This window comes from Adiantum capillus-veneris, chromosome 10 (assembly GCF_014529385.1).
Source record: "Adiantum capillus-veneris isolate H3 chromosome 10, ASM1452938v2, whole genome shotgun sequence".
NCBI lineage: Eukaryota > Viridiplantae > Streptophyta > Polypodiopsida > Polypodiales > Pteridaceae > Adiantum > Adiantum capillus-veneris.
This window is the reverse complement of record NC_140940.1, coordinates 121400000-121412483: the sequence shown is the minus strand read 5'-3', so window position 1 is coordinate 121412483 and position 12484 is coordinate 121400000. Positions and strand designations below refer to the sequence as shown.

The following is a 12484-nucleotide window of genomic DNA, read 5'->3' as shown; positions in this document are numbered from 1 at the left end:
TACTGCCTGGCACCAAATCTATCGCATGGTCCTCGGGTCTCTCTGGTGGTAATTGAGACGGTAATGAATCGGAAAAACAGTCACTATACTGTTGTAAAAACATTGACCTTTCTTTATCTAGCATAGATAAATTTGATTCATCACAATCTGACACTTCATGTGCAAAAACCAAGTACGCAGAAAGATGCTTTTTCATTACAGAAGTAATAGCAGAAGCTGATACAGTGGGAATAGACTCCCCTTTAAGCTTTACATCCAGAATGTGAGTCTTTCCCCTGCTCTGTACAGTGATCTTTTTGTTGTAGGCATCCATGATTCCTTGTACACGAAACAACCAAGGAATACCTAGCAACACATCACATCCGTCCGGTGGCATGATGTAAAATTCTTCAGCATCTACATAGGACTGGATATGTAGACGCAACTTTCCAATGATGGGTGTCACAGCCTCTGTATGGCCAGGACATGCCAAACCTGCCTCTGCTGTATACCCCATCTCTTCAGGTCTGATTCCCAACTTTGAAGCCAATTCTGGGGAAATGAAGTTGGCTTTGGCACCTGGATCAAAGAAGATAAACACTGTTTGATCCTTGACCTTTCCCCATGCTCTGCAAAGCTCACTTGCATCTGAATTTGGCTTGTCGCCCACCATATCTGGCATTAGACCAGCCATGGGCTTCTTTCCTTTCTTGTCTTCCTTGTCATCAGAATCAGCTGGCCTTTTCTTTGTAGGACAGTTGTAAGCAATGTGGCCAGGCTGCTCACGTATAAAGCATTTGTTCTCTGTCCTCAGGACCTTCTTTTGCTCTTCTGACTTGCGAGGAAAACGTCTTTTCCATTTCTTTGCTGGTCCCTTTTCTGATTCAGCCATAGCTTTATCTTTCCCTGCGTTGGCTGACTCCTGAGTCCCTTTAGGAGCCTCATTGGGAACGTGCTTCTTGGCTGAATTTTTCTTGCCTGATCCTGCCTTGACGCCAGTGTTAAATTCACAATCTTCTCCCTTGAGCAAACCATTGCCAGTGTTTGCTACCTCGATGAGCTGCGTCAAAGTAGTGACTTTTGTCTTCGTGCAGTATTTTCTCAATCCTTTAGGTAGGCCACAACAGTATTTTTCAATCTGTTCTGTCAATGGCACAAACCTATAGGAAGTTACTGGAAGTAGAGCTTTCCAAAACTTCCGATTGTAATCATCTAGATTTTTGCAAGTGGCAGCATTAAGCTGGTGCCATTCTGTCATGACATCTGCTTCGAAATCATCAGATAACCATGCTGCTGCAAAAATATGCTTGAAGTAAATCCATGTGGACGGAGCTTGCCCTTGAAGCAATAAAGTTGTCCACCATTGTCCCGCATTCCCTGTCAAGAAAGTGGCTGCCTTGCGGACCTTTGAAGCCTCTGTAAAGTTTCCCCCTGCATAGGCCTTATCAAACTGCTGGAGGAATGAGAGAGCCTTCTTCCTGTCATCAAACCCTGTAAAGGTCGTGAAAGACACACCTTTGCCACCTTCTTTGTATGGAGTTGGCCTCTCCAGCGGCGTCAAATTGTCATATGGAAGTGACTGAAACATGGGAACACTATTAGGGTTCATCTGTGTTCCTTGGCCGCTATTAACTTGACTTAGAAATGCCATATTTGGCTGCTGATTTGTAATTCCAGCCATACCAAAATGTGCCTGTGGCATCCCAAATTGGCCTTCAGTGCTCTGAAATCCTGGTTGCATACCCGTGACACCATACATGGGATTAGGCATCATCGTTTGAGCACCCCCAAACACTGTTCCTGGTGTGTAAAACTGATTTCCAGGTGCATGGCCAGCCATGCTCTGGAATACCGATCCACCTCCAAAATAGCCAGGGTGTACTGAAGGTGGTGGGAAGATCTGTTGCATAGCCTGTAGGTTGCTTCCCTGCCCATTAGAACCAGCTATAGGCTGCTGAAAGGTGGCGGGCTGAACTCGTACAGCTTGAAAGACTGGCATCTAAGCCACCTGTTCTTGCACCTTAGGCATAGGTTGTGGAGACTGCATGTTCTCCGTCAAGTGTACAGGTGTTTCCATTGACCGTGCAGTATGAATCACCTGTGCTCGAGCCTTAACAGGCTTTTGAATATGATCCAGCGACCCAACTTGCTGAGACGGAACAGGAGGTTGCAGAAAGGCTCTGGTTCTGCATTACTTGTGTGAACATAGCCACAACAGTAGCCAACTGGGTCCTGAATATATCATCATCCGTCTGTGGTGGTCTTGATGACTCACCCACTTCATGTGTCTGTTGACCCTGTGAAGAGGAAACCTCTTCAGTCACATCATATGGTCTGTCAGCCATAATTGCAATTCCCTGTGTCTGGTCTATGATCCCTTGTGTCTTCAAGCCCAAACTGACCTAGGCTCACTTCTATGGGAAAAAGTGATTTAATCCCGGCAATGGAACCATGAAACCGGCCTGTTCAATCCAAAAAGGGCGGTAGACTTTAACTTAAACCTTATTTGCTTTCACCCATTTAATTTGTCGTCCACTTTACGTGTACTTTCAAGACACAACAAAGGGGAGAGGGATACAGGCTGCTAGATTGCACCTGTAGGAGTAGACTGACACCAGATTGGCCCCTAACTTAGGCGCCCTTTCGGTATTTCTTTATTGTTAAAAAGAGGGAATAAACGCTGTGGTTCCCTACAAGCTGTCCCGCACAAACTTGGCTGAATTTCAACTGTTCCGGCCCGATTTCGGCAGCATAACTGTACTAGGACCCTTCACAGTCAGTATTCCCACGCATTGAATGACTTTCCCGACGCATACGGGCACTTTGCAAAACCTGGCGAGAATCTGCAGCACGCTGAATTCTCTGTTTTCAGCCCCGAAAATGCGACAGATCACCTGTACAACGGTCCCCTCGTGTCCTCGAACTTCCTGGGGGTATTAGGGACCGTTTAAGGCCAAAACCCTAAACCTGCAAAAATACACAGCAGGCTGTAATTTACTGTTTCGGGCTCCGTTTCGCGTGCCGGTCGCATCCGTAGCAAGTCCTCGAGCTCCCGCACCTGTAGGGCTACTTGCCCTTTGAATCGGACGAGATTTCTGGCGTGAAACCTCTCCGAATTCACCTATACCTTCGGGGGATTAGCCGCTAGCTAATCCAGTACCTGTGCAAGAGGCTCTTGCCTCGGCAAGAGCCTCGGCAATCGCGCATGAACCCACACAATTGTACATTGGTCAATTGAAAAGCCCACTAGTGGGGCATAACATACTGCCATAGAGGAGAGAGAGGGCAGTGCGTAATATGCAAGGCATCACTCCTGGCACCGCACTGTACATAGGAGGAAAAGCAAGCACTCCATAGCTCTTAACCTGTGACAAAATCTGAAAATGAGCCCTCCTCCTCCTAAATTCAGCGCCACTTCTTGTTGCATGAGGAAAGTGCACCAGCAGGGTGCCACTTGGCACATTTACAAGCATTTTCCCGTTTCGGGGTTGCCGCCTAAAAATCTCCCAACCAATTACCCAGTTGACTTCACGACAGAGTAAGAAAATGTTCCCCTTGTCATTCCGGAGGTAATGACGCAAACACATTTTCAGGTCCCAAAATAGCAGTTCCCTAAATTTTAGGAGATGCTGCCATTGTATCTTTCTAGGTCGTCTGACCCCCTTTGTACACTGCAGCCACACCCAAAACTGAAATGTAGCCTCTGTAGCAAAGGATTCCACTTTGGCTAGTCAATGACGCCACTTTGGCTAACCATAGTCTTTGTCCAACCTTAGTGCTCTCTTGCCCTCGGGCCTGGACTCCCTCTGGACAGTTCCACACTACCTATGCAATGCAGGGCAGTTAGATTTCCCGAGGGGTGTTTCCAAGAAGTGAAAGTAAATCAATAATAAGAAAGAAATCAGCAAAAAGGATAGATAGTAGTCACACGCTGGTGACATACCCCCCTCTTGAAATCTGAAACGTTCTCGTTTGCATCTATGTCGTACATGCTCCTAGTCAACACTGATGTATTCAACACCTGTCGACACATGTACGACACATACATGCTCATTGTCAACCCTGGTGTATTCAACACCTCGTCGACACATGTATTGCCTGCGTGTGAACCCTATCCCAATGACATAGTGGTAGCTTCACACTCTGCCATTGCTTTGAGTCACTAACTTTCCAATGACAAAATGGTAGCCACACATTTTGCCACTGTCTTATAGTACACGTTGGATCCCGTAACACTTTCGAGCATACCCAAATCGACAATCTAGGAATGCAGTTACACATGTACTCTTTAATAGAAGCAATTATTGTATCCTTGACAAACTGACAAGAAATACTCACTTCTATAGCACTAACCAAACTTTTGGACATTCCATAAGAGCGATTGCCAAACTGACAATCTGTACAACTCTAACATTCATGTAACATGTATTTGATTTGAGCTCACTTTAAATACCATGTACATCATTTGTTTCAGAAGCCATTGTCAAACTGACAATCCATGTAGCTTTGAAACTCAAGGGGTCAAGGTAGGTTGCAAATCGAAGGCTTCAAGGTAAAGTGATAACATAGTTGGTGACTCTGCAAGTTCACCTTCTTCCATCCACTTAGCATCCATTGGTGGATAGTTTCTGAACTTTACCAAGTAACGCCTAGCAACCTTGCCTTTCACTTTCCTTTCTTTATGTGCCAAAATCTGTTCGTGGACCAAGATCTCGTCAAGTTCCTCGACTACCGGCTGATCTTCAACTGGCATATCTTCTGGCACATCACCTACATAGGGTCTGAGAAGACTCACATGAAACGCATTGTGAATCTTCCAACTGTTAGGCAATTTCAGCCTATATGCAACATCACTGATTATGTCGCACACTTGAAAAGGCCCATAGGATCGCATGCTGAGCTTTGGAAACAGTTTTTCCTTGCCCTTCATCTTCTTTAACCTTGCCTTTTCAAAGCGTAGAAGCACCCAATCACCAAGTGAAAATACCACTTCACGACGGTGACGATCAGCTGCTTTCTTTTGCTTTGCCTGAGTCTTTTCTAAGGCCGCTTTGACCTTCTTGTACATTTCATCCATGTCCTGAACATACTTATCTGCTTCAAATATCTTGTCCTTTGTATGCAGTATGGGAGGAACTTTCTTGCCACCTTCAACTATCTCAAAGGGTGCCTTGCCAGTTGATGAATGCCAGAAGGTCAAGTTTGATAGGCATAAGAAGGATGTGGAAGAGTTTGTGTGCAATTGCTTGGTATGCCAGAAGGTCAAGTTTGATAGGCATAAAGCACGTTTGACAGGCATAAAGCACAGGGATTGTTACAGCCTTTGCCCATACCCACCCGCCCGTGGGAAAGTATTGCAATGGATTTCATTTTTGATCTCCCGAGAACACAGAGTGGTCACGATGGTATCTGGATTGTTATTGACAGATTTAGCAAGCAGGCTCATTTTATAAAATAGTCAAGCCGGATCACTTAGCGAGACTGTGTGGGGCCCAGATTTTCAGATTACATGGCATGCCTGAGACGCTTGTCTCCGACAGGGACCCAGATTTACGAGTTTGTTTTGGAAGGCAATTTGGGAGAACATTGGTACACGGTTGCAATTCTCGTCATCGTTCCACCCGCAGACTAAATTGGCAATCTGAGATTGCCAATTTAGTGGTTTTAGATTTATTGAAGTCTTATATCTCGGATCAAAAAACTCAATGGAAAAAGTACCTACCTTTGGTGGAATTTGCCTACAATAACACGATACACTCTTCGACGGGGAAGGCGCCATTTGAGATTGTTGAAGGTGCTGCGAAGGTTCCACCCTTCTTAAGCACGAAAGATAAGATTTTTGAAGGAGATGAGTATACGCACGACTTAGACACGACTTTTGCCAAGGTCCGCGAGGCTTTGCAGAAATCTCAAGAACGACAGAAAAAGGCAGCGGAGCGCGATCGTTGCGATTTGAAATTGAAGGAGGATGATTGCGTGCTCTTACGTTTTGAGAAGGCACGCCTGAGAAAGAAGAAGGGAAAGAAGAGTCTTTTTCCAAAGCTTAGTATGCGATACTACGGACCTTTCCAGATCTCTGAAAAGATCAATGATGTCTCCTTCTGATTGAAAGTGCCTGACACTTGGAGGATTCACAATGCATTCCATGTGAGTCTCGTGAAACCTTTTAAAGGTGATGTCCCTGATGATGGGGAGCCTGATAAGCAACTGAAGTGGAAGAAAACGAGGAGATTCTTGTCCCTGAACAGATTTTGGCACATAAGGACACAAAGAATAAAGGTAAAGTTCGAAGGCGGTTCTTGGTTAAATTCAAGAACTATCCTGCATTGGATGTGAAGTGGATGGAGGAGTAGGACCTAGCAGATACTCAGATTGTGAAACTTTACCTCGAAGCTTTTGGTTTAGCATAGTCTATTCCAAATGGAACCCAGAATTCAGGTTGGCCGGAGATCTGGTGTAGTGGGATCCACAAGAGGGGAGTTACTCCGCTCCTATGTCAACAAATGCCTTGATTTTAGAATACTAGAGTCACTGATGTCTCTTTGAGCTTTAGGGATACTGAGAGCTGACAATATTCTGCTGTATGACTTTATGAAATGGAATTCCTGAATATGAAATTGATTTGTTCTTGACTTGTTTTTAAGTGCAGGAACTGATAGAGGAAATGACTGTAGCATTTTGGTCTACTTGATCTCGAATAGACATGGTTGCAATAGGAGTTAGTCAATCGGACATCGATGAGGTCCTGACTGGATCTCAATGCGATTGCTAGCTACATCGCCGATAAATCATGGTCTAAGATCCAAATGAATGTTGAATGTCCTGTGATGTCCTGTGATGTTGTGTGATGTGATTGTCGATTGGTACACGTGCTAGATGTGTGTTCCTAGTACGCAGGTACTAACAGTCAGTGTCTGTAAGACGGACGGTTTATGGCCTTTGTCTGTTTTGGAGGCGTAATTGAGGGCGATTACAATGCTTTCAAGAGGGGGGTATGTCACAAAGTGATGACGTAGCTGCTAGAAAAAAACCCTAATTCTGCCAAAAATCCTTATTTCTATCAAAAACCCTAACCCTAGCGGCAGAAATGACACGTGGCAGGCAGCGCAAATTGCGGGATTCCGTACGGCAGCTTTTTAGCAGTTTTTGTGCGGCAGCTTTTGGCACTTTTGCTTTATTTTGCTCCACACAATTGGAGAGAGAAAGAAAGCCCTTTTGCTTTATCTGATGAAGCAAGAGAGAGAGAGAGAGAGAGAGAGAGAGAGAGAGAGAGAGAGAGAGAGAGAGAGAGAGAGAGAGAGAGAGAGAGAGCCTGTGGAAAAGCAAGTAGCTTTTGAGCTTTTGGGGCTCTGCTTTTAGTATCCCTTGTAACCATTAAATATGTGAGCAGGCCTCATAACTCAGAGGATCTGGACGCAGAGTCTGAGTGTGAGCGCTTGCCCGCACTCTTGTACTTTGAACTTAGATTAATACAAAAAGAAATACCGAAAGGAGCGCCAGTCTTTGGGGCCAATATCTCTAGGCACGGAACTCCGTCGGGCCACTGTTGAATCAATTGTGAACTGTGAACTGTTTTGAAGTGGTTATTTGGTGTTGTCGCGGTAGATTCTTAACTTGCAGTATCTATGTTTGTTACAGATCGTCCATGTCTCGATCAGGGGGTACACTCTGGCTACAACTGAGGATACCTTGAAACCATTGTTGTAGTGCTTTATTCACTGTTTGTGTAGTGGTCACATCTTTCACAGAATTGACTGCAGCTTTACCACCCTTACCCTTATCCTTGCCCTCAGTTCCTAATGAGACTTTACTGTGGCAGCAATAAATGCATGGAAAGAGGGTCATTGCACCTTGCTTGCATCCTAACATACACTTGAGAGTTTTCAAGTCTCCTGCCAAATGCCACTCCACCCAGACCTGAAACCTGTAATCGTTGTCCTTCTTGTTGTTGCCGAATGACGTCAACGATTGGGGTGTGATTAAAATAACATTTGAGGGACTCATGTGTCTCATGTGGGAGATGAAAAGTTGCCAACTACCAAATATTCTTATCGGATTGAACACCTAAAGAGGTGTTTCCCTTCTCGCTGGCATTTAGCTCAACATCGACGTCCACCAAGGCTCTGTTCATAAGCGTAACGCTTACCCTTTCGAGCCGTTGACCTTTGACAATCTGACACTCATCAAGCTTCATCACAATTATAACTTTGCTATCACACTCTTCTTGTGTCAACCCATAAAATCTGATCATTGACTCTTGGAGCTTCAACAAGTCAACATAGACATTATTGAACTCGTTGTAACGAAAGGATTTGTTCTCTTCTAATGGCAGAGCATCCTCCACATATTGAAATCCACCCAATAAGCTTGCAACATTATACCTTTTCGAGATGCTAACACTGTAAGGTGTTTGCAGCAACCTAAACAAACCTTTTTCTCTAAGACCTAGAGTGACAAGTCTATACAAAGCTTCGTAGGCATTGAAACTTATTCTTGCGCTGTCACACACCTCGATCTCCTGAGGTGAAACAATGCTCTTTAGCTCATTGAAATACTTCTGGCGCAAAACTTTAGCAATAGAGCATTGGATGGATCATCCAATAGCTCCACCAACTCCTTTGGTTTGATGATATGCTGAGCATAGTATATTTAGTCGTTTCAACATCGGAATCGATTCCCATTATCGTCCGAGCCAAGTACCTGCATATTGAAATAATATCATAGCAACCCATAAAAAATGTATGAAATTAGAAGCTTGCATTTGTATTCCTACCGAATTTGACGGATACGTTTCTTTTGAGCTCCACCGCTTGAAGATAACACAGACATCGCATGTCTCTTGCGCTTGCGAATGGGATAGCCCAATGGAATGTGTGTGAGATGATCAATTCATCGGCGCATATTATGTGCAGTGTGTTGTAGCTGAACATAACTGTCTAAACGACGCTCTTGCTCCATTTTTTGATGCTCTGTCTTTTTAATAAGCTTGGACATCTCGTCGTTTAGCTCCTTCGTCTTCTCATTGGCTTCCTCTCTGACTTGCTGAATGTCTTTCACGTACTTCTCTTGCAATGATGAATAGGCAGCACATAGATGTTTTCTTGCTTCCCTTTCATTGACAAAAGCTGAATGTAATCTCCAGCTGTAGCCAAACAGTCCGTCTCTCCCATCTTCAATAAAACGCACTAGTTCAGTGACATTACGGAAAGGCGGTGATGCATTGGTCATTGGATCGCCAGGGTAAGTATGGCCATCAATCCATAAGTTGATTGCCTTGCATCCTTGGTTCCGTAGCTGGTCTCCAGCATTGGGATTAGATGTGCCAAGTCGCACAGTAGTGTACTTCCGCTCTAAATTAGTGTTTAATCGATATTGTTTTGACTTGTTAGTAATGTCTTGTAGTGGTAGGGGATTGAATGACATTTGTGTTAATTAATCAAGCAAATTAGTGAAAATGTGTAATGGTGACTGCTACAAGCAGGTGAAGGTGGCTATGGAGGAAAGAAGTGGAGAGTAGTCAGAGATAGGAGAAAAGGATTATGTTGTGGAGGGAAGAAAGAGAGGGACTGCATCTCAATCTCCTTCGAATTCGAATTGTTGATCATGACTGTAGAGAGAGAAATGTTGCTGCACACAGAGGTAATAGAGTTTTCCATTGCACTCAGCTAGAGCTGGAGTGGGAGAAGCATGAGAGAGAGAGAGAGAGAGAGAGAGAGAGAGAGAGTGGGGGATAGAAAGACAATAAAGGAAGAAAGAGTGGGGAGAGGACAGATTTGCAACCTTGGAGGATCTTCACTTTTTTAGAAAGAGGCAGCCAAGAATGTTCCTTAATGATTGGAAGAGGAAGTGACATGAGAGAAAAGGGGGGAAAGAAAGAGAGAGAGATTGCTCACGTTTTAGAGAGAGAATGCAGTGAGAGAATGTGAAAAATCTGCTTTTCTGGCGGGGAGGGGGGCCTAAAAAGTGCCTCCTTTAATGAGTTCTAAGTGAGAGAGAGTGTTTTATATGTTAGAGAGAGAAGAAGGGTGGGAAAATGACATTTTAAAATTCATTTACCCCCACCTCTCTTTTGGGTTACTAAATAGACTATTTTCAAATTCAAAATATGGAAATGGATTTTTAAAATCTCAGCATAGGCCTTTCTGCCCTCTCTTTTAGGCTTGGTCAAACTTGGCTTAAGATTCCCTTAAACTGTTAAATAAAGAGGCCCTCCTATACCCCATTCACTTCCTAATGGTCTTTTTTCTTTCTTTTTGGGGAGACCACAAATGGTAGGCATCCCCGACTCATAAAACAAAAAAAAATAGAAGCATCGTCTCATAAAGTGTCAACCCCATATATTTTGTCTACAAACACCCAAATTATACATCTGTGCATCAATCTCTCTTTAGATACTGTATCAAACGCTTTGCAGAAATGCACAAAGCAGTAGTAGTATGGCGTCCATAGGCTCTCAATGACAGCTTGGAGTCTAAATATATGATCAAGCATAGAGAATCCTCTTTTGGAACTAGCCTATCCTTGTGCTCAGACATCCTCTCTCTTTGCTTAATGCGTCAGCTCATGCTCAAGCACAGAAGCGTAAAGTTCGGCCAGTGTGTGGTCTATCATGATGGTATGATAGCTACTAGGGAGATGGGATCCGCCTTCAATATCGGTAGAAATAATGGTATGCTCCAGCTCTTCAGGAAGCCTTTGCATATGGCTCTATTTAACATGTGGTGTCAATGTATCTCCGGCATTGTGGTTGTGTGATCTGCTGGTGTGTAGTCTATCAATGGCCTCACGTATCATACTACTAGTGAAGAAGGTGGAAGTCGGAGGTCAAGACACAGGCTGCAATGGTAGGGCAGCAATATGCTCCTGTACAAGAGAAGTGGTGGCCTTGAATGGCTTGTGCTTGTTTGGGTATTTGTTTCTTACAACAATTATGGGTGCATGCCATGTGATCGAAGTAAGCTTCTCAATATATGCTTATACTTGAATGATAATTTGCAACTTATCCTCAAAATGAGTGTCAAATTTTCAAGTTTTAGTGTCTTGAGGCCAACTTAGTGGGTTCTTTTATAGAAGCCAAAAACTAACTCTTCAAAAGCTCCCACCTATGGCAATGTGACCATTGTTAATGAGTCGTGACCACGAAAGATCTGCAAGTAAGAAAGACCGCAAGCCGTGGATGTTTTTGCATGAAGAATCAGCCTAAATGACGCCTTTACTGCTCAAGCTGTTGCTTTTCACCTTTTTAATGAATTTTGGATATTTGCATCTTGTCAAATTGTTTGTTGAATTCAAACTTCTCTTTCTTGGACTAAGTTACATCGTCAAAAGCATGTGACTTGTAGTCAGTGATTTCTCCAGGAAGATAATTCCTTACGTCCGAAGAAAAAAGGCAGTGTCACTCCCGCCACTATAGGAAGTAGCACTTACAACAAAAAGAAGGAATCCAGTAATATTTCTGGCTGCCTTTTCTATTCTGCAGATATATAAATATCTAGCTATCATCAGAAAAACTAAGGTAAAATGAAGTATTTGTTTACGTCTGCAAAAGGCCTAAAAGACCTATGAGACTAGAAAATTACATCTCTTAGGCTTCTATTTGTTTGTGTTCATTTAGCTCTAAAGGTTTCATGGATTAATCAAAGTACATGATAGAGCAGCTATGGATAATTTGACATTTCAAGCCTTGTGTGATTTACAGCTGAGTTGGAGAAATTGGATCCAGACTTCGAGTTTGGAGACAAATATGGTCGAATTCAACCAGAGTAATAATCTTGATAAATTCTACAAGTTTCTAATGCCATTCTCGATTCTTTGTTCTTTAAAAGGAAAAGATAAGATATGCACTGCTAAATCCAGGAAGGTGGCATCTTTGTTTGGCCTGGTGATGGCTTTCTATTATGTGGTGTTGCATAATGGTATGGGCTCCGGGGGTGCACTTATAAGAAACCATCTATAGCACATGCATTCATATGGTATTAAGAAAACCCTTGTACTTACATATTGTGAGGCAATAAAATAACCTCTTTTTTCTTGTTAAATAAAAAATCCCTCTCGTAAGTTAAATAATTTAAAATAGAATTACCCCTCCTTTTGAACGCACTCGGTACGCTGATATTTTTGTGGTGAACCCCCCAAGGGTATGGGAAAACATCCTCTTGAATGCTCTTTAGTGGCTCTGTCTTTTTTCTCATTTTTTGGTTGAAGTCAAGAACACAAGGAATTATGTCATGTTTGTACATTGAGCCAGCAAGTAATGGGGGCTTTGAACCGCCTTTTTTACTATGTGGGGACATGTGGTGTCCCAAGTGCGCATTCAAGGGTCGATCAAATGAGCCATGTGTTTGTGCTTGAAAAATGTTCTATGGTCCTTTATTAATTATTAGGGCAAGGTCTCTTATGGCTTGATAATCCGCATTGGTCAATGCTCTGGCGCACGATAGTCAGTGGCAAAATCATCTAATGTGATTGTTTCTGTAGAGAGTTTTGAAGAATGGGGGGAGTTAAC

The 12484-nt window shown here is 43.3% G+C and overlaps 1 protein-coding gene across 1 annotated transcript in view; it reads left to right on the top strand.

Moving 5' to 3' along the window:
• Positions 1–12484, top strand: part of LOC147449559 (uncharacterized) — a 42133-nt gene that overhangs the window by 28463 nt on the left and 1186 nt on the right. Inside the window, exons 2-3 of the mRNA XM_086521591.1 lie at positions 11338–11425; positions 11678–11741. Of these exons, the coding sequence (XP_086377717.1) occupies positions 11338–11425; positions 11678–11741 (152 nt within the window). The remainder of the gene's footprint in view (positions 1–11337; positions 11426–11677; positions 11742–12484) is intronic.